Source organism: Panthera leo, chromosome B2 (genome assembly GCF_018350215.1).
Source record: "Panthera leo isolate Ple1 chromosome B2, P.leo_Ple1_pat1.1, whole genome shotgun sequence".
Lineage (NCBI taxonomy): Eukaryota > Metazoa > Chordata > Mammalia > Carnivora > Felidae > Panthera > Panthera leo.
In genome coordinates this window covers 104,209,869-104,237,824 of record NC_056683.1, presented here as the reverse complement: position 1 = coordinate 104,237,824, position 27,956 = coordinate 104,209,869, and the positions used below count along the sequence as shown (strand labels likewise).

At 38.1% G+C, this 27,956-nt stretch overlaps 1 protein-coding gene across 5 annotated transcripts in view; it reads right to left on the bottom strand.

Annotated features, from left to right (window-relative positions):
- DSE (dermatan sulfate epimerase) overlaps positions 1-27,956 on the bottom strand; it is a 79,534-nt gene that overhangs the window by 25,112 nt on the left and 26,466 nt on the right. For 3 of the 5 annotated variants that reach the window (XM_042939661.1, XM_042939660.1, XM_042939659.1), the window contains exon 2: positions 26,288-26,756. In XM_042939661.1, the coding sequence (XP_042795595.1) occupies positions 26,288-26,703 (416 nt within the window). In that variant the 5' untranslated portion in view covers positions 26,704-26,756. Of the gene's footprint in view, positions 1-13,387; positions 13,612-26,287; positions 26,757-27,956 lie in introns of those variants that run through there. The other 2 variants (XM_042939663.1, XM_042939662.1) reach the window with 2 other exon arrangements.

Here is a 27,956-nt window from a genome sequence, read left to right as displayed (position 1 = left end):
CCAGATTCTGTGTGTGTCTCTGTCTCTCTCTGCCCCTCCCCCACCTTTGTCTCTCAAAAATAAACATTAAAGAATTTTTTTTTAAAGAAATCACTATGAACTATTATACACCAACAAATTAGATAACCTAAAGGAATAGACAAATTCCTAGAAATACACAACCTACCAAGACTGAACCATGAAGAAACAGAAAACCTGAACAGACCAACTAGTAGCAAGGAGATTTAATTAGTAATCAAAAAGCTCTCAGCAAAGAAAAGTCCAGGACTAGATAGTTTCACTGATGAATGCTTCCAAACATTTAAAGAATTGAAACCAATTCTGTTCCAATTCTTTCAAAAAAAATAAAAGAGAATGGAATACTTCCAAACTCATTTTATGAGGTCAGCGTTAGCCTGATACTAAGGGAAGACAAGAACGTTGTAAAAAAAAGAAAATTATAGTCCAATATCCCTGATGAACATAGATTCAAAAATCCTCAACAAAATATTGGCAAATTGAATTCAATGGCACATTAAAAAGATCATCACCATGACCAAGCAGGATTTATTTTAGGGATGTAGGGATGGCTCAATATGTAAAAATCAATAAATGTGATATACCACATTTACTAAAATGAAGGTAAAAATCATATGACCACTTCAACAGATGAAGAAAAAGCATTTGACTAAATTCAGTATCTTTTTATCATAAAAGTTCAACAAACTGGGTATAAAAGGAACATACCTAAACATAATAAGAGCCATATATGACAAGCCCACAGCTAACATTACACTCAACAGGGAAAAGTTAAAAGCTTTTCCTCTAAGATCAGGTACAAAACAATGATGCCGATTCTCACCATTTTTATTCAATGTAATGTCAGAAGTATTAGCCAGAGCAGGGGTGCCTGGGTGGCTCAGTCAGTTAAGCATCCAACTTCGGCTCAGGTCATGATCTGAGTTGGTGAGTTGGAGCCCCACATTGGGCTCTGTGCTGACTGTGCAGAGCCTGGAGCCAGCTTTGGATCTGTGTTTCCCTCTCTCAGCCCCTTACCCACTCACACTTTGTGTGTGTGTCTTTCTCTCTCAAAAATAAATAAACATTAAAAAAAATAAAAAAATAAAAAAAGAAGTACTAGCCAGAGCAATTAGGCAAACAAACAAAAAAAAAAAAAAACAAAAAAAAAGAAGAAAAAGAAAAAAAGAAAGAGTATCCAAATCAGAAGGAAGTAAAGCTGCCTCTATTTAAAGATGACATGATATTATATAAAGGATACTTTATAGGTATCCTTTAGGGATACTTAAGATTCCACCAAAAAAAAAAAAAAAAAACCCCAAAAAAGCAAAAAAACAAAAAACAAAAAACAAACAAACAAAACAAAACAACCAAACAAATCTGTTAGAACTAATAAGTGAATTAAAGTTGCAAGATACAAAATCAATTTATAAAAATCAGCTGTGTTTCTGTACACTAACAACTATCAGAAAGAGAAATTAAGAAAAACATCTCATTTATAATAGCATCAAAAAATTCTTAGGAATAAATTTAATCAGGTAAGTGATCTCAACACTGAAAATTATAAAACATTGATGAAAGAAATTAAAGAACATACAAATACATGGAGAACTATCCTATGCTCATGAATTGAAATAACTAATATTGTTTAAAATGTCCAAAACCACTCATAGGTTCAATGCAATCCCCATCAAAATTCCAAAGGCATTTTTCACAGAAATAGAAAAAAAAAAATCCTAAAATGCATAGGAAACCACAAAAGACTGAATAGACTAAGCAGTCTTGAGAAAGAACAACAAAGCTGGAGGCATCATCACACTTCCTGATTTCAAATAGTATTACAAAGCCACAGTAATCAGACAGTATTGTCCTGGCATAAAAACAGACATATAGACCAATGGAGAATAGAGAGCCCAGAAGTAAACCCATGCGTATACAGCAAATTAGTTTCTGACAGAAGAGACAAGAAGATACAATAGGGAAAGAATAGGGTTGAGAAAAATGGATAGCTTCAATGGATGGTGTTGAGAAAACTGGATAGCTTCACGCAAAGGAACTATACTGAATCTCTGTCTTATACTGTACACAAAAATCAACTCAAAATGGATCAAACTTGAACATAAGAACTAACACCATAAAACTACTAGGAAAAAAACAGCAAAAATGCTCTCTGATACCGGTCTTAGTAAGGCTATTTTGGATTTGACACCAAAAGCACAAGCACATAGGACATCAAAACTAAACGCTTCAGAAAAAAAAAAAAAAAAATAGCAAAGGAAACCATCAGCAAAATGAAAAGGCAACCTATGGGATTCAAGAAAATATTTGCAAAATACTTATCTGATAATGGGTTAATATCCAAGATATATAAGGAACTCACACAACTTAAAAAAATAATAATAATAACCCAATTAATAAATGGGCAGAGGAACTGAACAGACATTTTCCCAAACAATGTATAAAAACAGGCAACATGTAAATGAAAAGGTACTCAAATCATTAACCACCAGGAAAATGCAAATCAAAACCACCACGAGACATCACCTTACACCTATTACAATGGCTGTTATCAAAAAGACAAGAGAAAAACGCTGGTGAGGATGTGGAGAAAAGGGAATTTTCCTACACTGCTGGTGGGAATGTAAACTGGTACAGACACATGGAAAATGGAATAGAGTTTCCTCAAAAAATTAAAAACAGAAATACCCTATGATCTACCAATCCCACTTCTGGGTAAATATGCGAAGGAAACTAAATCAATATCTTGAAGAGATATCTGTACTCCCATGTTTATTGCAGCATTATTCACAATACCCAAGGTATGGAAGCAACCCATGTCCATCAGCAGAGGAATGGATAAAAAAAATTTGACACACACACACACACACACAAACACACACACACTCTCTCACACACAAGAATATTATTTTCAGCCATAAAAAGAAATTTATCATCTGTGACAAGATGGATGAACCTGGAGGACATTAAGTGAAATAATTCGCACAGAGAAAGACAAATACTACATAGTATAACTTATATGTAAAATCTTAAAAAAAAAAAAAAAAAGTCAAACTCACAGGAACAGGGTAGAATGATGGTTGCCAGGGTCTAGGGAGCAGGTGAAACAAGGAGAGACTAATAAACAGGTACAAATTTTCAGCTATAATATGAATAAGGTCTGAGGAATTAAAGTGTAACATAGTGACTATGGTTGACACAACTGTGTTGCATAATTGAAATTTGCTAAGAGCGTAGAACTCAAGTGTTCTCATTTTAAAAAAGGTAAATATGTGAGGTGATGGATGTGTTAATTAATTGGATGATGGGTATTTTTCCACAATATATACACATGTCAAATCATCATGTTGTACACCTTAAATACATTACAATTTTACTTTTCAATTATACCTCAATAAAGGTGAAAAAATTGAATATGAAATAAAGAATTTTAAGATAAATTAAAAGGTGACAGAATTTGTTACCAGCAAACTTGTGCTAAATGAAATGGTAAAAGATTTCCTTCAGGCTGATGGAAATGATAAATGAAAACCAGACTCTATTCAGAGGAATCAAGAATACCAAAAAGGATAACCATGGGGGCAAATATAAAAAGACATTTTTCTCTAATATTTATATTTATATATGTGTATGGATATTCATTCATTCTAAACTTTTAAGAAAGATGAGTGTCTCTTTGAAGAGAATATAAGTAACAATGTAATGTGAAGTCTGCAACAAATGTAGAAGCATAATATATTATAGGAGCAAAAAGGGGAGGGGAAATAAATAGAATTATACTGCTGTAATGTTTCTACATTTTTTTCTGATGTATAATTTGTATCTTGTAAATAATGTAATTCATAGCAAGCACTGGGGTAACTCAAAGTAGTATAGCTAAAAGCCAAAAGAAACAATAGAATGAAATACTAAAAAATGCCTTACATAAAAGAGGACAGGAGAGGAAAAACAGAGGAACAAAAACAGAAGGGATAAATAGAAAACAAATACCAAGTTAGTACACTTGAACCCAATCATCAATGATTACAGTATATGTAAACAGACAAATCCACCATGTAAAAAGATTGCCAGGCTGTATTTAAAAAAAGCAAAATGGAAACTTACAGATACAACAAACAGATTTTAAGCAAAGGATGAGAAAAGATAAACACTGAGAAAAAATGTGGGAATGGTTATATTAATGTCAATGTAGGCTTTGAGATAAGGAATATGACCAGAAATTAAAAAATATGTTTTATAATGAAAATGTGTTGATTCGCCATGAAAATATAACAATCCCACGTTTATGCACCCTATGAATTGGCCTTCAGAAATATATAAAGCAAAAACTGGCAAAACTAAAGAAAGAAAAAATAGATCTGCAATTGTGGTTGGAGATATTAATACTCTTCTCCTACAGATTGATAGAACAAGAAGGAAAAAACTAGTAAGGATATAAAAGATTTGAACAGCATTACCAACCAACTTAACTGACGTTTTTATTTTTTTTTTATTTTAAATAGGCTCCATGCCCAACATGGGGCTTGAAGTCAATACCCTGAGATTAAGAGTCACATGCTTACACTATCAACAATAGTCTAAGTATGGAAAGAGCCCAGATGTCCATTTACTGATGAACTGATACACACACACACACACACACGTATGTATGTATACATACATACATACATACGATGGACTACTACTCGGCAATCAAAAAGAATGAAATCTTACCATTTACAACAATGTGGATGAACTAGAGTATATTATGCTAAGCAAAATAAGTCAGTCAGAGAAGGACAAATATCATATGATTTCACTCATATGTAGAATTTAAGAAATAAAACAGGTGAACATAGGAGAAGGGAAGCAAAAATAAGACAAAATCAGAGGGAGACAAACCATAAGAGACTCTTTAATACAGAGAATAAACTGAGGGTTGCTGGAGGTGAGGTGAGGAGGGGATGGGCTAAATGGGTGATGGACATTAAGGAGGGCACTTGTTGACATGAGCATTGGGTGTTATATGTAAGTGATGAATCACTAAATTCTCCTCCTGAAGTCATTATTACACTATATGTTAACTAACTTGGATTTAAATTAAAAAATTAAGAAACTTTTTAAAAATGAAAAAGAGTCACATACTCTACCAACCAAGCCAGCTAGGTGCTCCTTAATTGACTTTTATAAAACACTACATCCAACAACTGTAGAAAGCACACACATTCTTTTTTTTTAATTTAATGAAGTTTTTTCATTTTAATTCCAGTATAGTTAACTGAAGTGTTATATTAGTTTCAGGTGTATAATATAGTGATTCAACAATTCTATACATTATTCAATGGTCATCATAACTGTACTCTTAATCCCTATCAACTATTTCACCCATCCCCCTGACCTACCTCCCCTCTGGTAACCTTCAGTTTACTCTCTATAGTTAAAATCTGTTTCTTGGTTTTTCTCTCTCTCTTTTCTTCTTTGCACATTAGTTTCTTAAATGCCACATATGAGTGAAATCATATGGTATTTGTCCTTCTCTCACTGACTTATTTCACTAGCATTATACTCTTGAGCTCCATCCATGTTGTTGCAAATGACAAGACCCCACTTTTCTTATGGCTGAATAATATTCTATTTCATACACACACACACACACACACACACACACACACACACCCCACATCCTCCCCAACCGCTCATCCATCATCCATCAATGGACACTTGGGCTGCTTCCATAATTTGATTATTGTAAATATGCTGCAATAAACATCAGGGTGCATGAATTAGTGCTTTTGAACTTTGGGGTGCGATTACTAGGTCATAGGATAGTTTTACTTTTAACTTTTTGAGGAACTTCCATGCTGTTTTCCAGAGTGGCTGCACCAGCTTGCATTCCCACCAACAGTACAGAATGGTTCCTTTTTTCTCCACATCTTCACCAACACTTGTTTTTTCTTGTATTTTTAATTTTAGTCATTCTGACAGATTGAGGTGGTATCTTATTGCTGTTTTGATTTGCATTTGCTGATGATGAGTGATGCCTAGCATCCTTTCATGTGTCTGTTGGCTATCTGGATGTCTTGTTTGGAGAAATGTTCATATCTTCTGCCCATTTTTTAATTGGATTATTTGGGGTGTTTTGGTGTTGAGTTGTGTAAGTCTGTTATATATTATGGATACTAACCCTTTATTGGATATGTCATTTGCAGTATCTTCTTCCATTCAGTAAATTGCCTTTCAGTTTTGTTGATTGTTTCCTTCAGCTGTGAAGAAGCTTTTTTATTTTGATGTGGTCCCAATTGTTTACTTTGACTTTTATTTCCCTGACCTCAGAAGACATATCTAGAAAACTGTTGCTACAGCCAGTGTCAGAGAAATTACTGCCTGTGCTCTCTTTTAGGATTTTTATGGTTTCATGTCTCACATTTTAGGTCCATGACCCATTTTGAATTTATTTTTGTGTATGGTGAAAGAAAGTGGTCCAGTTTCATTCTTTCACATGTTGCTGTCCAGTTTTCCCAGCACCATTTGTTGAAGAGACTGTCTTTTTCCCATTGGATATTCATTCCTCCTTTGTCAAAGATTAATGGACCATTTAACTGTAGGTTTATTTCTGGGTTTTCTGTTTTGTTCTATTGATCTGTGTGTCTAAGATCTGTGTGCCAGTATCACACTGTTTTGATGACCACAGCTTTGTAACATAACTTGAAGCCCAGAATTGTGGATTTCAAGCTTTGCTTGAATGCCTCCAGCTTTACTTTTCTTTCTCAAGACTGTTGTGGCTATTCGGGGTCTTCTGTGGCTGCATATAAATTTTAGGACTGTGTATTCTAGTTCTGTGAAAAATGCTATTGGTATTTTGATAGGGATTGCGTTAAATGTGTTAGACTGCTTTGCGTAGTATAGACATTTTAACAATATTTGTTCTTCCAACCCATGAGCATGGAATGTCTCTCCATTTCTTTGTGTTGTCAATTTCTTTCATTAATATTTTATAGTTTTCAGAGTGCAGACCTTTGACCTCTTTGGTTAAGTTTATTCCTAGGCATTTTATTACTTTTGGTGCAATTGTAAATGGGATTGTTTTCTTAATTTCTCTTTCTGCTGCTTCATTATTAATGTATAGAAATGCAACAGATTTCTGAACACTGATTTTGTATCCTGTGACTTTACTGAATTTATTTATCAGTTCTTGTAGTATTTTGAGCATACACATTCTTTTAAGGGTACATGGAGTATTCACCAAAACCTACCTAATGCCGGGCTATAAAAACAAGTCTCAATCAATATCAAAGGACTGAAATCATTTTAAGTATGCTTCTGCAACAAAGGCAATAAGAAGATAGCTAAAAGTTGAATGTATATAAAAATCAACCCACTTATTTTTTTTTAATTTTTTTTAACATTTTTATTTATTTTTGAGAGAGAGAGAGCAACGAGCGGGGAAGGGACAGAGAGAGAGGGAGACACAGAATCCAAAGCAGGCTCTAGGCTCCAAGCTGTCAGCACAGAGCCCGACACGGAGCTCGAACCCACAAACCGTGAGATCATGACCTGAGCCGAAGTCGGACACTCAACCGACTGAGCCACCCAGGCGCCCCCAAATCAACTCACTTCTAAATAACTCATGGGTCAAAGAACAAATCACAGACAATTATAAATTAGTGCAAAAACAAATGATAATGAGAATAGAATGTATCTGAATTTGGGGGATGCAGCTAATGCAGTCCTTAGAATAAATTTTATGACACTATAAAGTTTATATTAGGAAACAAAAAGGTATAAAATCAATGATCTAAGCTTCCACATTAAGAAGCTAAAAAGGAATTAAATCCAACATTAATAGTAGTAAACAAATAATAAAGACAAAAATCTATGAAATACAAGAGACAAGTAGTAAGAGAAAATCAACCAAGGGAAAATTGACTCTAGAAATACAAATAATTGTTGAATACAGGAAATGAATATGTAAGTAGATATAACTACATAATTCCTTAACTTCTATGCATTTATGAAAGTTTTCAAATTAAGTTCAGAAAAAAACAAAAATTTATAAATGTTGGCTCTGACAGTGGCTCATCATTTATAATAATTGTGTTTATCTTTATATATTTATTTTTCTTCTAAAATTCAATATGAATTTCATGACATACAAAATTAAAAATGTCATCTATTGCAAACATAACATGATACATAAAGCTTAAGTACTCTATGACCTAGATTAAAGATCTAAAGATTCTGACATCAAAGTTTCCAAAGGAAAGAGGTGGAACCAAATTGTTATCAACCTTATAGTACATGAAACTTCCTCCCCAACACAAACATAGAATGGATAATCAGCTGTTTAGAACTTGTGGTAGGCAGAACAATGGTCCCCTCAAAGATATCCACATCCTAACTCCCAGATGGTGTGATTAAATTAAGGGCTGTGGTGGCAGATTATCCTAGTTTATCAAGATGAACCAAATCCAATCACATGAGTCTTCAAAAACAAAGAACCTTTCCTGGCTGTGGTCATAGAGACATGTGACCAGAGAAAAAAATCAGAGAGATGCGATGTTGCTGGCTTAGAAGATGTAGGAAGGGAGCCAAGAGCAAAGGAATTTATGTGGCCTCTAGAAGCTAGATAAAGCTCATCCCAGAGCCTCCAAAAAGAAATGGAGTCCTACTAACACCTTAATTTTATCCCTGTGAGACCCAAGTCAGAATCTAACCTTATATCTTGTCTTGTGTAAGATAAGTCTGTATTGTTTCAGTCACTATATTTGTGATTTGTTTCAACCACAACAGGAAACTAATATAAAGCTCCACACATATGAATAGGCAGTCAATTCCCACCAGAGACTTAAGGAAATCCCATAATAGGAAAGAAGAGGCCCAGATTAACAAAATGATAAATGCAGCTAGAAAAAATTTTAAAACAAAAAGGAACTCTTGAAAATGAAAAGTAACAGAAAGACAAGCTTAATTAGAAAGGTTAAATGAAAGTTGAAGAAATATCAAGAAACAGAGATATGAGACAATGACATAGAAAACAGAAAAGAACACCAGAGGATTGGTCCTAGAGGTTGAATATCTCACCAAGAAGAGAAGCAAAAAAAAAAAAAGAAAGAAAGAAAGAGAGAGAGAGAAAGAAAAACAAAGAGGAAGAAATCAAACGTATCAAGAAAATTTCCTAGAACTACAATGCAGGAGTTTCTAGACTGAAAGAGTCCGTCAGGTGCAACAGGACAGGGATGCAAAGAGAACCATTCCAAACCAACACCCAGAATTTCATAACAGTGGTGACAGAAAAGACCCAAAAAAGCCTCAGAGAGAAAAAAAAGTTTCGTTCAAACCATCAAGAATCAGAGTGACATCAGATATCTCAGCAGCACACTAAAAGTTCGAAGACAATGGAACAACACCTTCGAAACTCAGGGAGACAATTTCCAGAGTATAATTCCATACCCAGCCAAGTTACATTCAAGCTGGAGGACAGAATAAACACATGCAGATATGTGAGGCTTCAAAATCTACCTCTCGTGAACACTTTCTCTGGAAACCAATGGAGAATTGCTCCACTAAATGAGGATATGTACCCCAAAAGAAGACAGCACAAGGAATCCAACACAAGATAGAAAAGGAGAACAAATCAACAGCTTTACAGCAGAGCCACATCATCACAAGTCAAAAGGCTCTGGCGGCTACTTCTTCAAGATCAATGGTTAAGAATACAGGCTTCTCCCACCTTTCCAAAGTCTGGATTATGCAACTTTACTTTTACGAAAGACCTACATTAGTACGCATTTTTTGCTAGTTGAAGGAAACTTCAAGATTTTCCCTTTGACAAAAAAAAGTGGAAAAGCGAAAATAGCATTCAGCACTTGTCTTGTAGCAAGCCATTAGAGGCAGCACACGCCCCAAGCAGCAAGAGTGGCACCACCAGGATCCTTCCCTGGGAACCACACTTAGTATCTCAGCATCCACATGCCAAAACTTGAACTGTGTCTGTGAGCATCTTTGCTTTATTTGGATGTCTTTTGCACATCATTAGCAAGATGTGCCCTAAGTTATCAGAACAGCCTAAGACAGGTTATTTTTTGGGTCTGGGAACACTAAAAAATATTTCCATATAAATTAATGGAACTGGTTCTTTGCTTTATGCCATTCCAGCATAAAGAATTCAGAATTTCATAAAGAATTTCAGATCCTTTTCTACCTGAACATGAGGTTACTCCCATTTATTTATAAACGTTTTTTTAAATTATGTTTATTTATTTTGGGGGGGGAGGGGCAGAGAGAGAGAGGGAGACACAGAGTCCAAAGCAGGCTCCAGGCTCTGAGCTGTCAGCACAGAGCCCGACGTGGGGCTCAAACCCACAATCTGTGAGATATGTCCTGAGCCAAAGTCAGATACTTAACCGACTGAGCCACCCAGGCGCTCCTAGTCCCATTTATTTTAAAGAGCAATCCCCTAATATTCTGGCAACACAACATGCAAAAAAGTAAAGAATTATTTGCAATAGAAAGTTTAAAAAGTAAAGGACACCTTAACAATGGCAAAAACTGTATTCAAATTGCTAAATCTTGTTGCCCTAATGGTAGGAAAATATCAAAACCAAAATGAGGCAGACTTTAAGGTGTTAGGATACATGAAAAGATATTTAACTTTCTCTTATGATTTCCTCAGTAAGGTTAATATTTACTCCAAATTCCCATTTTTTAATGCTTTGTCAAAATTTTTCTATTTTACAGTATGCCTTTTTAAAGGTTTTATAACAGTAAATGAGCTGTGGCTGATTTTATTCTGGGCACCAATTGGAAACAACGTGTTGCAGAATTTATTCCACTTAGTGCTGGAAACCTGAAATGTAATCATTAATCACAGATTTGCACTCTTTCCTAATGAATAAAAGATCCTTCCTAATATATTTTAGGAACAAGTACTCTAAACACTCAAAATAAGGAATAAAGAGGCCACCTCACAGAGTGAAACAGTCCCCTCACTGGTGATATTTACGAAGAAGGATATTAAGAAAGGGTTCTCTGAAAAGGAATCATGTTTATCAGAATGTTAGGGAGAGTTTTCAAATCTTAAATCAGAAGCTATTAACAGATTATGAAGTAAATATAATGGGCTATGACCAACACATTTTAGTAGAATTTAATGAAATGGAACAGAATAGAAAACTGTAGAGTGCGAAGCATGACTTAAATGCAAGGGCCAATTCGTGCAACTTTCACTTACATATTTACAAATGTAGAGTTAAAGGTACCTGTGTATTGAGTTGTGATGCCAACATTTTTTTCTTCCTATGCGTCACAATCAGAAAGGTTTGCAAAGGTCTCAGAGGATAAACTCCACACCAAACAAGCAGCTGGCCAGATGCATCCTGCAGGCAGAGAGGACCTGGGCCCAGGGCCTGCTTCAATGGGTGGAGCTTGGTTGAGACCCAGCCTGCCCAGAACACTTTCCAGCACAGAGCCAAGCCAACACTGGGAAATCCCATCGTGAGATCACCAGGAAGGAACCCAGAACACTAGACAAGTTCAGTCGGATTCAAAGTAGAGGGCAGAAGGTACCGTAGGATAAAGGCGGACAGAATACACCACACAGGCACAGGCAGTCAATTCAGGAATGAAAAATAATTTATCACTATGTTTTTCTGCATAGCAAAATGCTTTGTTTTTCCCCAAAGCAATTGTGTTTTGCTTTGAAGCCAATTACATTCAAGAGAGACAATGAAATAATGCCTATGAACAGCGGTCGGTACCAATGTTTATTTTATTTCATGTCCTCAAGACACAGTTTAAGCACTTCTTAAAAAGTAATCTGGCAGTAAAGTGGAAAAAGTCACTTTAAGATTTTTCTTTGTGAATCATAACAAATTTGGAAGATGTGCTAGCTCACATGTTGCCAGAAAACAAAATTAATGAATAAACTAAATTTCAATTGTGAGCCAAACTTGTAAACTATAGACAACATGCCATGAGCATTAAACACTCCCAAGTTTTAGATCTAGAGTTACATCATTTTGAAAATACAAGTTGACCCCACCCCAAATGTTGAAAGCAACCACATCCTCTCCATCTTCTGTGACCAGTGACAGGCCATAGTAGAAAAGTAAGAGGAAAAGATTCAAACTGGATTCAGTAATACTTCAAAATCTCTCCCAGGTCAACAAACTCTCTAAGGAAGGTAAAATAGTAAACTCCATCTTTTTCAAAATTATGGCCACAAGTTTAGGGCAGGAAGATATTCAAGTTAATATAAAGTTTTCAGAATATCTCTGGATTTATTCTTTTGTTTTGTTTTTAGTTATTTTCATTTCTTTTTGTGTATTTATTATCTTTTTCCTTTCCCCAGATTTTTTCTTCTAAGAGTGAATTTCCTGTAAATGAATCAACAGAAACGAACTCAAAATTGCTCACTCAATTGTTATAAGCCCAGTGGTTATCCACACTTCCTCAAGAATCTTTTCTTTTTCTTTCTTTAACTCAAAAGAAAAATTTTTTTAATGTTTATTTATTTTTGAGAGAGAGAGAGACAGAGTGTGAGCTGGGGAAGGAGCAGAGAGAGGGAGACACAGAATCTGAAGCAGGCTCCAGGCTCTGAGCTGTCCGCACAGAGCCTGACATGGGGCTCAAACCCATGAACCACGAGATCATGACCTGAGCCAAAATCAAACACTTAACCGACTGAGCCACCCAGGCGCCCCTCTTCCTTTAACTTTAGAACAAAGAGGCCAATCCGCTCCAATTGATGCTTTCCTCCTGCAGTGCCGCCTGTATGATGTTTCATTTTGGTTTCAGCTCCAAAAGAGCAACGTGAAGACACCCAAGTGGCTATAATTCTCCATTAGGGCCTTGCCTTTTCATTCTTCCAATTGTTATTCATTTATTTATTATGGTAGGCCTACTTTAATTACATCTGACCTTCTTTGAACTTTCCTTCTACATTTTTTCTATCATCAACAGAAACTGTATATTGTACTTGAAGCCCATTTTTCTCTTGGAAAAAATCTTTTTTTGTGGTGACATTTTTTTTAAGTCACAATACACTGACGATAAACAGGAAGTGGCTAAAAACATGCTTGAGAGGGGGCGCCTGGGTGGCTCAGTCGGTTGAGCGTCCGACTTCGGCTCAGGTCACGATCTCGCGGTCTGTGAGTTCGAGCCCCGCGTCGGGCTCTGGGCTGATGGCCCAGAGCCTGGAGCCTGCTTCCAATTCTGTGTCTCCCTCTCTCTCTGCCCCTCCCCCGTTCATGCTCTGTCTCTCTCTGTCTCAAAAATAAATAAACGTTAAAAAAAAAAATTAAAAAAAAAAAAAACAAACATGCTTGAGAGTGGCAAACTCGACTTCTCCTCTTGGGCTCACAGGTGCTTCATACTCAGTATATCTAGAACCAACCTTTTATTGGCATTCTCTAACAGTTCCAAATGTTGCAATATCACTGAAAGGTCTGGCCATTCTCTCAGCATCCCAGAAAGAAATTCCTCTGTCCTGTCTTCCCATACAGTTGTCAAGTCTTATACACTTGAATTCTTGAGATTTTCTGGAGCCCAGCATTGCTTTCCATTCTCAGAGCCCCTATTCCAGGCTCTCATCTGGATAAACACAAAAGGCCTAACTGGTCTTTCTGGTCTGACCTCTGCAAGCTAGTCTCCACATGTGGCCAGACTCTTCCTAAAACACATATTTGTCACATGGAGAAAACAGCAGCCCTTTTATGTCCCCTGATGAGAAAACAACCACCACCTACGCTTGTGTCACAGTGATCACAACAGTTGGCTCCAGCTCAGCACCCTGCCGTCAGTTTCAAGAAATACCCAGGGTGAAGGGACTCCTTGAGCATACAATCAGCAACATCCAGACTGCGGGAGGCTGCGTAGATCAAAGGGCCCAGGTTCTTCCACAGATAAATTGTAATAAAAGTAAAGAGATGGTGGAGAAACGGCACATAGAAAAAAGACGAAACCTTTAAAAAATGAGCAAGACTGAAGACTGAACTTGTACCTAGGGAGGCACAACTGAATGAAGTATAACAGAACACGAGGGCACGATGACTGAAGTCAGGGTAAGCTTTGTGGGGACAGCTATGACTTCTCAGCTGTGGAGGCAGGCACAGTGCTGCCTTCTCAGGATGGCAGGCAAAGTGCTATTTCTGGGTCTGTGCTGTGGTTACCAGGTAAATTTCCTTCAGTTACCTTATGAAACTACACACTTGTTCATATGGTATTCTCTTATTTTGCACTGAACAGGTTAAAACATGCACACACACAAATTGGACCATGTCACTGCCCTGTTAAAACCCTTCAATGGCCTCACAGTGCTTGTGAGGAAAAGTCCAAGCTCCTTCCTTCACATGGCAGAGGAGGCCTTGTAGCACCTGGCTTCCTACTCAAAGTCTCCACACATGCTAGTCTCCTCCCTACATGAAATTTTCAGTTCTTCAAAAGCATTGTGCTTTCTTATGTCATGGCCTCTGAACATCAGGGACTTCTGCTTGAAACAATCAAACACACTCTCTTTCCCCTTCACTTGGCTGATTCCTATTTGTCTGCCAGGCCCTAGTGCGAAAGTCTTCCCTGATGCTCTAATGTTGAGTTAAAGTACCTCTCTACCTACCCATTACACACTGTACTTTCCCAGTCACAGCATTTATCATCTGCATTCATATTTGTTCACTAGTGGCTATCTTCCATAGGTCAACAACAAGGCAAGATGTAGAACACGCCCTCAAATTTTCATATCGCCAATCCCTAGCACGATGCCTAGAACAGAATAAGTACACAGTACACATACATAAAATGAATATGTACATATATTTATTATAAATGAAAATTACCTTTGTTGGCATCAACTTACAAGAAAACAAAATATAAGCAAAGTAATAAAGGTAACAACCTTATGCTAGGTAATCTTTCATTAACTCATTTAATGCTCTACTATGACGTATTATATTTATCATCAATTCATAGGTGAGGAAACTGAACCATGAGAAGCCAACTAACATGCTACAGGTCACAGAATCCATAAATGGGATTAGAACACAGGCAGTCGGGCTCCCAGCCCTTGCTCTAATTCCAATAAATTATCACCTCCCACTGCCTAATATCACTACCAAACATTTAGAAGACTGAAGCGGGTGGCTTTAATGGGAAAACAGAAACAAAAACGAAATGCCTACTGAGGTTACCTGATAGGGAACACCCATGAATATTACATACATATTAAGATGCCAGATGCCAAAATTTGAGGACCTGGGGAGAAGAGAATACCAGGTTCGGGAGCACTTCAAAGAGCAGGTAATCTGACTCTCCTGGTAAACTATCCACTGAGATGTCAAATCCTGACATACCTTCTACTGGCCTTCAACTGGGCCAAGGAACAATACCTCTGTGATTACAGGCTGATGACACGCAGGCCTGAGGAGCTAAAGTGAGGCAGACAAATATGAGCATCCATGGTGTACAAGGTACCAAATCTGATGCAAAGATGTATACAGATCCAGGACTTCAGCTCTTGGTAAGCTCAGACTCTCAATAAAAATTCATTCATTCATTCCTTCAGTAGAATTTATTAGCATCTTGGTGACCATATTATAGCTCTCAGGACTCAAAAGTAAAACATGATGATGGTGCTGCCCTCATTAAGCCTATGTGCCAGTAGGATAGGCAAACAAATAAAGCAAGAATTACTGGACAGACAAAACATCCTATAAGAAGTCTGCATGGCTCCCTTGGCATATCTGAATCAGTGGAGAAGGTATGGGTAGAAGCTACAGCCCGGGATGTTTCTGGAGAAACACTGTGAGTGGGCTGCATCTTGAAGATATATATTCCTGATCAGAGAACCAAGTAGTAAACAACCCACTTACCATTGCAAACCCACAAGTCACATGAAAAGTAATAACTGTGGGATTTGAGAAGGATAACGGGCTAGAGAAAATGTTATGGAGAAAGGAGAAATTAAACTGGATTTTGAAGTCTGGGTAGGGTTGGAGGGGAAGGAGGAAGGAAAGGAACAGATACATCTTTCTGTAGGCAGAAAGACCAACTCAGAGCTGGTTTGTAAACTTACTGCCAGTAGACTAAGGGCAGAGTTGAAAATGCCGGTCCCGTATGATCCAAGTGGACCACGGGGGAGATGCACATCAATGCCTATCAGTGAAAAGCTTAAAACACTAAAATCACAAAATTCTAGGAAAAATAAGACCAAAAATCTGTAAGCTCTGGAGAGGGACATGTTTCATGATGACAATAGGCTGACCTTTTTTTTTTTTTGACACCTAAAGATATTTTTTCCTGAAAAGCTTACCCACATTCAACAATGACACAAACAACGATAGCAAAACGCAATCACAGAGTGGCAAGAGTGAACAACAGAATAAACGAGGGAGGAGAAAAATGGTGGAGGTAGAGACTAGCAGCGGCAGTGCAGAAGCCACAGGACAGGTGAAAATGTAAGACACTGAACTTACAGGAGGCCCAAGTATGTACAGTAATAAATACACACAAGATATCCACCAAGGGTATCTCTGAGCCTCTGTGCTGGTTAACCGAGGCAGAGGGCTTTGAAATGCATCTGTCCACATCATTGGCTGATATCAACAGAGACAAAGTGAGACAGATGAAGTAGACAGAAGAAACAGTGACGCCAGAAGACGTGAAAAAGTGAACGATCTTCTCTCTCCCATATTCCCTAACTCATCTGGGCATCAGTGTGCAACCATTTCACCCAAGACAAAAGCCAAGTACCATTTTTTAAAACGTCCCTTTCCTTCCCTTTTTAAATTTTAGTGTGTCTCAGAATCACATGGGGTTGGGGGTGGTTTGGCTGGCTCCAAGAGACGGTGATTCACGGAGTCTGTGTAGGGCCCAGGGATCTTTTTAAGAATACCTATATGTTACCTCATATCAGTCAGAATGGCTAGTGACAAAAAGACAAGAAATATTAAGTGTTGGTGAAGATATGGAGAAAAGAGAACCCTCATGCACTTTTGGTGAGAATGTAGTTTGCTACAGCCACTATGGTAACAGTATGGAGGTTCCTCAAAAAATGAAAAATAAAAATGCCATATGATCAAGTAATTCCACTTCTGGGTATTTACCCAAAGAAAACAAAAATACTTATTCAAAAAGATGCATGTACCCCATGTTTATTCCAGCATTATTTACAATAACCAAGATCGGGAAGCAACCTAAGTGTCCACTGATAGATAAATGGATAAAGAAGATGTGGTGTGTACAGAGACAGAATATTACTCAGCCATAAAAAGAATGAAATCTTGCCATTCTTGACAACATGGATGGGTGTAGAGGCTATTATGCTAAGTGAAATAAATCAGACAAAAAAAGACACATGAATAAACAAACACACATACACAAAACAAAAACAGACTCATAAATACAGAGAACTGGTAGGTACCAGAGGGGAAGAATGTGGGGGGGATGGGCAAAATAGGTAAAGGGGATTAAGAGGTACAAACTTCTAGAAATAAAATAGTCACAGGGATGAAAAGTACAGCACAGGGAATATAGTCAATAATATTATAATAACTTCATATGGTGACAGATGGTAACTATACTCCTTGTGGTGAACATTTTATAACATATAATTGTTGAGTTATTTGTTGTACAGCTAAAACTAATATAATATTGTATGTCAACTGTACTTCAATTAAAAAAAAACTTGGGGCACCCGAGTGGCTCAGTTGGTTAAGCAGCTGACTTCAGCTCAGGTCATGATCTCACAGTTTGTGGGTTCAGGCCCCACATCAGGCTCTGTGCTGACAGCCTGGAGCCTGCTTCAGATTCTGTGTCTCCCTCTCTCTCTGCCACTCCCCTGGTTGCTCTGTCTCTCAAAAATAAACAAATGTTAAAAAAAAAACCCTAATCTGTTTGTATATTTGTTATAAATGAATTGGACCTGTAGTATGATTTTTTGCAGATATGAAATAGACCATTGATTAATTTTTCATTTTTTAAGTAGGCTCTGTGTCCAATGTGATGCCCAAACTCATGACCCTAAGATTAAGAGGAAATAAAGACAATTTTTAACTCCCCCTGCCCAAAAAAAGGACATCTATAGAATTCTGATGAAAGAACTACATGGTGAGAAAGTATCTCGTATCCAATCAATCCCTGTGCAGCTTCTCTGTCCTAAGTGTCTTTTAAAATCATTCCTTCTTCTCTCCACCCTCACGGTCCTTTTTTTTTTTTTTTTTTTTTTTTGTTTGTTTATTTATTTTGCAAGAGAGGGTGGGGAGAGAGAAAGAGAGAGAGAGAGAGAGAGAGAGAGAGGAGAGAGAATCCCAAGCAGGCTCTGTGCTGTCAGCACAGAGCCCAACGCAGGGCTCGATCTTGCGAGCTGTGACGTCATGACCTGAGCTGAAATCAAGAGCCAGATGCTTAACCAACTGAGCCACCTAGGTGCCCCTCTCCACCCTCACTGTCTTAACTGTGGTCTTCATTTCCTTCCTGGACTAATATTATAAGCTTCTACCTATTTTCCCTCTTCCTGATACCTCCCCTCCAAGCCATCCCACACACAAAGCTTCTAAACCACAGGCTTATGTGGGATAAGCAGTGATCTGGAGGCCCCTGACAATGTCTCCTCCTGCTGTCCCAATGCAGCATATTGACACTGGAAAGGAAAAGGAAAGATGGATGAGGCAGACTGTGTTAAGCATGGCTAAAACATGTTCCCTCAATGGATATGGCAGGAGAGGAAAAAATAAAAAGCCACTCTGAAGATAACTAAGGTAAAATCAACTATTCACTTATAAGAGACTCCACGGGCATACTCACGTCATTATTACTCTCTAGGAGTTAGAAATATCTGTACAGCGTTAGTAAGAACCTAATGTTGGCAAGACCCCCCCTCCTTTTTTTTTAAGATTTACTTATTGTTGAGAGAGCATGGGGTGGGGAGGGGCAGAAAGAGGGAGACAGAGGATCCAAAACGGGCTCTGTACTGACAAGCTGACAGTAGAGAGCCTGACGTGGGGCTCGAACTCATGAACCGCGAGATCGTGACCTGAGCGGAAGTCGGACGCTCAACCGACTGAGCCACCCAGGTGCCTGAAGACCCTACATCTTAAGTAGTATTAAATTGATTGCTATTTTACCTAACAGAGAAAGCCAACTTTAAAAAAAAATGACTATGAAGCATCACTGGAACAGAATACAGACACATGAGCAGCGCTTGTCAATTAATGTTTTCCCTCCAGATAAGGGGCAAGAAATGCAAAAAATTCAAACATCATGCTTGGCAAGTTTTTCATATTAGAAAAATTTAAGCGTCCAGATTGTAAAGACCACATGGACCACTTGTGTTGCCCTGTTTGTATATATGGGGTGAGGAGCACTGACTTAGAGCTCTATCAAAAGATGAACAAGAATTCCTCTGGCCTTAAGCATGGCTCCCTCTGGGAACTCTAAAAGCCCATGTTACACTTAAAAAGGCAAAATGACACTAAAAGGGCAGGAGGGGTAGGAGAGAGAGTCACTCATCACCAATACGGACTCTGAGAGTCAAACAACAAGAAAACCAGAAAAATTAACTTGGGATTTCTGCTCACTTGTGTATGATCATAGCTGCTGTAGAACATCTAAATTTGTTGTTAGAAAGAAGCATTGTTAAAACTACTTTATCCTCACCAGTAGTTGAAATAATAGGTGGAGAACACTTTGCTTGTTGTGTATCGAACAATCATACCCCAAAGGAGATGCTCGGCTAACCCGCACACCCGATGTCACCTCTCAATTAGCCGTTCTTCACATGATTCCTCCCACCGTGGGTCACCTGACCTCAATCCTTACCCAATGTCTTCGTTTATTATTATACTGGCAACAACCCGCTTATTAAATAGCCTTCAAGAAGAGAATTCCCAGTGGCCAGGTTCCTAACATGTGTTTCTATACATTTTTAAGAATTTGATCATCGGGGAGCCTGGCTGGCTCAGTCAGGAAAGCATGCAACGCTTGGTCTCAGGGTCATGAGTTCAAGCCCCACAATGGGGGTAGAGTTTACTTAAAAAAAAAAAATAAATAAAATAAATGTAGGCTCTCTTTTATAAAACATCGATCATCAAAAGCCTCATAGTCATCAGTTTTAGCCTTCTATTTTCAAGGATCTGAAGTAGGGTAAAAGGGGATCACTTCTTTTAGATCACAGAATGAGAAGAACAGAGAAAAAGAGTGGCAAATCGAGAAGGGAAAGGGTAAAAGGAAGGAGAAACAGGAATGACAAAAAGGCAGGAGAACTGGGGGCTGGGTTTTCTGAGAGCCCAACATTTGTTTCCCAGGAATCCAATGGTTTCCAGGTGCATTCTGGGCTAAGCCTCCCAGTCTTCACCACTGTAAAGTCAGGAGAGGAAAACCTGATCTTTTTACTCACAGTGCTGTGGCTGCGCGTGTTGGGACCCAGCTACACCCTCCCCCTTCCTTTGATTCCCAGCCTTACCGAACAACTTAGAAAAGTAAAAAGTCTGCAAAACAGCTGTAGGGAACTGCACTCGGAGCCAGCAGGCCACACGGAGAAAGACAGGCACACACTTCATTTTGGAATGTACAGGAATAAGACTGATTGGTTCATTTCCATATGCCAGAGGCTTTCCTTTCTTTTTTCTTTTTTCCTCTCCTTCATTTTATTATTTTATTTTATTTTATTTTGCAAATACACTCTCGGATATCACTGTCCAGAAGTTGCGATTCATAGGCAAGGATTTAGTACTCAGTCTGTTGCAAATCAAAGTACAATTACTTCTCTGTCCCAAAGTTCAACTTTCTTTGTTTCCCTCACCAGTTCTGATTTCCTGTAGCTGACTGGCTCCAATGCAAGAATGAAGTAATTTCTTTCCTCTGTGATTTATTTTCTGACGATAAGTAAGCAAAAATACTATAAAGAAAGGAAGAAAGCATGATTCACAATGAATCCTTCTCAAAAACACAACTCCGGAGTGACAGAGCAGGTAAAACGGAGTAGTGTGTATCAAGAAACTTGAGAATCAAGCTGCATGTTCATATCTAAAGATAATAGACTTTTCAGTAAAGCTACAGGCCAGGTACATAATGCTAAAAGTTTTACGTGCATTATCTCATTTAATCTCGAGAACTATCTTGCACAGGAAGGCTCATCCACATTTTATAGATGAAGAAACTGAGGTTTCTACAGGGTAAAACACCTGCCAAAGGATGCATGGCGAATAAAATGGCAGGTTTTTAAACCTGTGGAAACCTCAGTTTCTTGCCAGCACTGTTTTGCCTCCAAAGACCACTATGCAAGGCCCGTTCCCCAGGGTGTACAATGCTTAGACAAAAAAGCCTGTTGCCTGGAAATGCACACAGGATCACTATATGCTATCAACTAGAGCTGAACAACAAATCCTTTTTGTTACAATCTTATCTTAAATCTCTTTTAAATGCATCCATCTCTTCATGTTATTAAGTAAAATAGGATCAACTTAACTGCGCATTTCTTAAGCAGTTAAGGATCTGTAGTGTTTTCCAATAATCACGAGTGAGTTTTTTTCTACTTCCTTTGTTTGTTTTTAGCTATAGATCCCTGCAAGAACTTCCTAAGGAGTGTAATGGTATCTACTGATCGCTAGCTTGAGTGAGATACACAATGTACAGGGAGCCTGCCCGATACATATACAAAATTCTACTGAAGGATTAAGCTAGACTAGGGGAAAAAAAAGTGGTCTGAGGCTGAACCATACGTCCCTGTATTTCAATGAACTTCACTTTGGAGATGCTTTATCCAGGGATGCTATGGTATATTCATTCACTGGACAGAAATCTACTTAATGCCATGCTACGAGCTGGAGGATACATGCGTGAGCCAAAGACACAACCCTGCCTTTAACATTAGTCTGGTCTGGCGTAAAAAACAGCACCATGCAAGCAACTCATCACACGTGCACTGTAAGGGTGTTCATGAGATCATTGGGAAGATTCTTCCCCAAAACCCCAGGAGACATTTCTGTCTGGCGCTTGGGTCAAAGGTAGTAGTTCTGTAAAATAACTGATCCGTTTTTGATATCATGGACACCCTACACTTCAGAACTAACGAAGCCTACTCTCTTTGCTGTCGTAAAACGCCAGGCCCACTTTGGCCCACCCATGGTCTGTGAGGGACAACATTTTACAACGGTCTCATTCTTAATTCAGCTGATATCCCCAAACTTTTTCTTTCCCTTTCTTTCTCAGCTACTTCTAATTTCAATCTTATATTTTGTATTTTGTTTCCTCAGTCTTGTGGGAGGAAAGGTATAGTAGAAATAAGTAAATGAAAATATACACATGAAAATTTTAGGAAAGTAGAGTAATATATGCTGACTCCCAAAACTCCAAAAATTGACTTTCTGGATATTTCTTTAAATCCTTACTAACAACTGCTTTTATTTTTTTCCTACCTTAAATTTTAAGCTTCTGGGAGGTGCGGGGGGTACTGATGGAGAATATTTATTTGAAGTCTAGCTGTGTTCTTTTTTTTTTAAAATGTTTATTTATTCATTTATTTTTGGGAGACAGAGACAGAGAACACAAGTGGGCAGAGAGAGAGAATACCAAGCAGACTCCATGCTGTCAGTGCAGAGTCCAGTATGTGGCTCAAATGTGGGGCTCGGACTCACAAACCGTGACGTCCTGACCTCAGCTGAGATCCAGAGTCAGATGAGTAACCAGCTGAGCCACCCAGGCACCCCCTGGCTGTGTTCTTTTTAACTATGTAAGGTCTGAAGGCAGAAAGCAACCATTTATAAATGAGAATACCCCCACAGGCCAATTGACATACACAGAACTTGCTCTAGTGACTAGGTGACACTATATGAAAATTGAATTATACAAAAAATGAATTTACTTTAAGTGAATCAAAATGCATTTCTATTGTTACCAGCTCTAGATTTAGGGTATCAGGTCATTAAGCTTTCTCCAAATGATTTCATATTAAGTTCTTTTTTTTTTTTTTTTTTTGAGGTAGGGCGGGGCAGTGAAAGAAGGAGAGAATCTCAAATAGGATCCACGCTCAGTGCAGAGTCGGATGCAAGGCTCGATTCCACAATCATGAGATCATGACCTGAGCAAAATCAAGAGTTGGATGCTTAACCGACTGAGCCACCCAGGCGTCCCAAGCTCTCATCAAGCTTTCATCTAATACAGAGCCAACTGCAGCCCAAATTCTAGCTCTCATTTGGAAGATGAGATCTACAGCTGAAAATGATTTGCCACTTTATATAGAGGTTAAAAATGACATCTTTTCAAATTTGCTTTTATTTTAAATTTTTTTTAAACATTTATTTATTTTTGAGAGACAGAGACAGAGCACGAGCAGGACAGGGGCAGGGAGAGAGGGAGACACAGAATTCGAAGCAGGCTCCAGGCTCTGAGCTGTAGCACAGAGTCTGATGCGGGGCTCAAACCCACAAACTATGAGATCATGACCTGAGCTGAAGTCAGACACTTAACCGACTGAGCCACCCAGGGGCCCCTAAATTTGATTTTTAGAACTAAGTTAAGAACAAGCTTAAATTACTCTGCTACTTTTACTACTATGAAGAAGTCAGAAGAACCAAGGAGAGTGTGAGAGAGAATGTGGCATCTCTGCAAAGGCACATACAGCACACAAACAGGACTCATCTTTCTGTGGAGCCCACGCATTGGGGTACTGGGAGACACACGCAAGTATGATGCTAAAAGAAGAAAGAAGTTTTGCACGCTCTTGTTTTTCAATCACTACCACCCTTGGGATCAATCTTTCAGACTCCCTTTGTACTTTATGGCATGCATTATATAAAATGGACACGTAACAGTTATATCAGTATAATTATATTAGTATTATATATTATATCAAATATATAATTATACATAATATTATATATCAGTATAATTAGATAGTATTTTCCTTTAACTTTTCTTTTACGATGGCTCCAAAGCCTTAAATAAGTGAATATAGAGATGTTACCTTTTAGCTCTTTACCTACAAAATACTCAACTGAAAAATAAACCACATTAAGAAACTTATATGCATGTACACCTCAGATGTACTTCTTCTTAATACCAGATAAAAGACACACCACCATTATGTTCCCCTAAGCCTTCTTCGCTGGCGTTACCTTCAGATTCTTATAGGCATAAGAAAAGGGCCCAGGGGAGCATCACTGAGCATTTTAATGGAACAAGGCCAAAAGGAAAACTTTGTGAATTAAACAGATGTTCTAGTTTAGAAAGTCACTTGAACAATGAGTAAAATCTCCAAATAAATTTCAAACACGGGGGCGCCTGGGTGGCTCAGTCAGTTAAGCGTCCAATCAGGTCATGATCTCACGGTTTGCGGGATCAAGCCCTTGTCAGTGTGTGAGCTGACAGTGCGGAGCCTGCTTGGGATTCTCTCTCTTCCTCTCTCTCTGCTCCTCCACTGCTTGTGCATACTCTCTGCCTCTCAAATTTAAATAAACATTAAACAAACAAACAAGAAAGGGCACCTGGGTGGTTCAGTCAGTTAAGTGTCAGCTCTTGACTTCAGCTCAGGTCACGATCTCACGGTTTGTGGGTTCAAGCCCCACATCAGGCTCTGTGCTAACAGTGCAGAGCCAGCTTGGGATTTTCTCTCTCTCCCTCTTTTTCTACCCTTCCCCATCTTGTGTGCTTTCTCTCTCTCTCTCTCGCTCTCTCAAAATAAATAAACTTTTTTTAAAAAGAAAAGAAAAACAGCTTTATAGGCAACAGTTTTTTTTCCTAAATAAAGTATTTAATGGGTGCCATTTTTAACCAATGGCACAATGTCAAATGAGTAATTATAACATTTGATAATATAATCTCATAGTTTAAATATCAAATAAATTTCACACATATTTTGTTTTCTTTCTTGGTGCCAGGAATAGAGTGAAATCAGTTAATTAAAATCAAAATCAGAAACTACTGCATACATGGCTCAATTTTGAAACAAACCAAAAAGAAAGGTTGTTTTCAACCTAAAATATTATAAGCTTCAAAATGATTGATTATACGCACCTAACAACGAATCTTAAAAAGTCAGCTCTGATATGGATTTAACACCAGGTCTTCCGTAATGTTTTTCATTAAGAAATTCCAGAAAACCCTTCAAACTCTATAAGCAAACAGCATTCTTGATGATACTGGCAGAAATTTAGGAAGAATTAAATTTCATTACCATATTGACTGAATTCAGGAAGCTTGCAAATGACCATTTTTCACCCCTGTGATGTGTGGGATATAACTCATCACAGCATTATATGTATTCACTGATTTTTTTCTAAGCATTTAAAAATGAGCTGTCTATAGCCCTATAAAAATGTAGCAGCCTCTGTAATTTTAAAAGGATATTTCATATAATTTGTATTTTTTTGGTGCAATTATACCATGAATATGCATTAAAACACAATTTAAGTATGCAAGTGATGAATCACAGGAATCTACCCCCAAAACCAAGAGCACATTGTATACACTGTATGTGAGCCAACCTCACAATAAATTATATTAAAAATAAATAAATAAAATAAAAATGTGGTAACAGCAAAAAAGAAAACAAAACAAAAAAAACACAAAAAAACAAAAAACACAGTTCAAGTAAGAATACCCACAGGATCCCTAATCAACTCATTGCCTATCTTTCTGACAGCAGGTAGACACATTCACTATAAACAAATAAAATAAATTTAAGCTAATCAACAAGGAAGTAGTAAGTTTGTTTTCAAATCTTGGAAATCTGAAGTAAATTATTATGTAATTAGAATTCCTCACATAATTACACAACACTGGTTTTCCTAATGTTGGTAGTTCTTGGATAAGTATAGTTTGGTAGCTATTGGATAAGATCTTGTTTATAAATTGCCAGTTAATCCTATCACATTCATTTTTAGCTCCTAATTGTCATAAAATGTAAAGAGATCTTAACTAGCTAAAATCTCTTGTTGGCAAAAGTCTTAACCACTTGGGGCTCAAGCAAAATCTGAAGCCAGATGACCATAATACATGCTTGTTAAACAGGGGGGAAAGAATTCTCAACAATCGAGATGATAGTATTTACTCAATTCAACAAATTATGTTTTCTTTGGCTAGGCTGTAGCTAAATATTTTCCTGCTAACTTTAAACATGAACGTCACTGGGTCTTCTGAAACTGTGGACCATTCATAAGCCGCTGACACCACAAATAACAAGCAACTCCTCCCCTCCACTCACATACACCTATGTGAAAATCTGGCCTCCGAAATCGCATCTGAGTGAATTCATTTCTTTAAATTACAGAGTTAATACAGTAAGAAGAAAAAGACAAAAATCTACCAACTAGGCTGAGCTGCCATCCTCTCCATGTAGTCTTTGGCCATGTCTCGAGCTTCAATGTTTTCAGGATACAGCACACAGAACATTGCCAAGGCGCCCAGGTTGTTGCCGTAAATTTCATTCCAGCGGGCGCTGTAGTCCTTGGGGTCCCAGGGAGGGAGGTACTCCAAGGGGCTGGACAGCATGGTGTGCACGGCCTCAGTAAGCCGGGCGGCAATGTGCTCATGGGAGCCCGCAGCCCTGAGCTGGAGCTCCGCCACCTCGTCCCTGGAGAAGAACAGCATCGGGTGGCTGTCGTAGTGGGCATTGGTGAAGGGAATCATGACTTCTGGGTTCTCGTCGGTGACGTAGGCTGACACAAAGCAAAACAAATATATGAAAAACACACTGGGAGCCCCCCGTGTGTGAGTCCTCATCGTGGCATCAGATCTCCAAGTCTCCAAGGCAGCCAAACCATCTTCGAAAGATCCTACATGAGGAAAAAGGAAGAAAAGGGTATGTCAACCAGGGGAACATGACCAATAGGAAACACAACCTTGCTTGCATTATGAGGTGTAAATATTTAAAAAATAAAGCTTATGAATTTAGATTTTTTAAAAGAATGCAACAAAAATCTGAACTAGGAAGAGACTTACTAAAACCTAATAATTTAGTCACGGGAATAAAAGGTACAATATAATAGGTAATACGGTCAATGATATTATGATAGCGTTGTATGGTGACAGATGGTAGCTACGTTTGTGGTGAGCACAGCATAATGTCCAAAACTGCCAAATCACTAAGTTGTTCACCTGAAACTAATGTAACACTGTGTCTCAACCATACTTAAATAAAAATAATCTAATTTTATTAATTAATCAATTAAACATGATACATCAGATATATATTCACTGAGGGAAACAGAACTTTGGACTTGGGGAAACCATGTAATATATTTGCTCAAGCAGGGAAGAAAAACTCTCCTTGGTATTTTTCTCATACTTTGTCATACAAAAAAAGTTTAGATTTTATGGTAGTTTTTAGACATTAATATGAAAACCACAGTAACCAAAAGCTGGTGGTGAAATGTTGTCTGGGAATCTGAATGGACATTAGGAAAGAAGAAAAATCCTGTCTTTCCTTCTTTCTTTTTTTAAGTAGGCCTCACCCCCAGTGTGGAGCCCAATGCAGGCCTTGAATTCACGACCCTGAGATCAAGACTTGAGCTCGGATCAAGAGCCGGATGCTTAACCCACTGAGCCACCCAGGCATCCTAATCCTGTCTTTCTTCATATAGGCTCCTTTACTCTGGCCTCTCCCAGCTTCCTAACAATCTGCATTCTAAAGCAGGGATTAGGATCAATACATCTGTAAGAATGTGAGCAGACAAAATATTACGAGTAAGGCTATATTCTCTTTGTGTCAGCAGAAGGTGGGGACGGAGAAGACAAAGCAGAGTAAACCGTCAGCCAAGCCCTTGCAATCCCTGGGCTGACATCAGCCAAGTATGCAGTGAAAGACCAGACAAGGAGCTGCTGGGACTAGAAACTGACAGGCCTTCACTCAGAAAATAAAACCCCAGAATCAAAAGGCTGAAAGAACATGTGTGCATTTTCCCCTTATTATTTGACACCGCTGCCCACTTTTTCATTTTGCACATGGGATTTTGGTATGTCATCCAGTAAGTCAG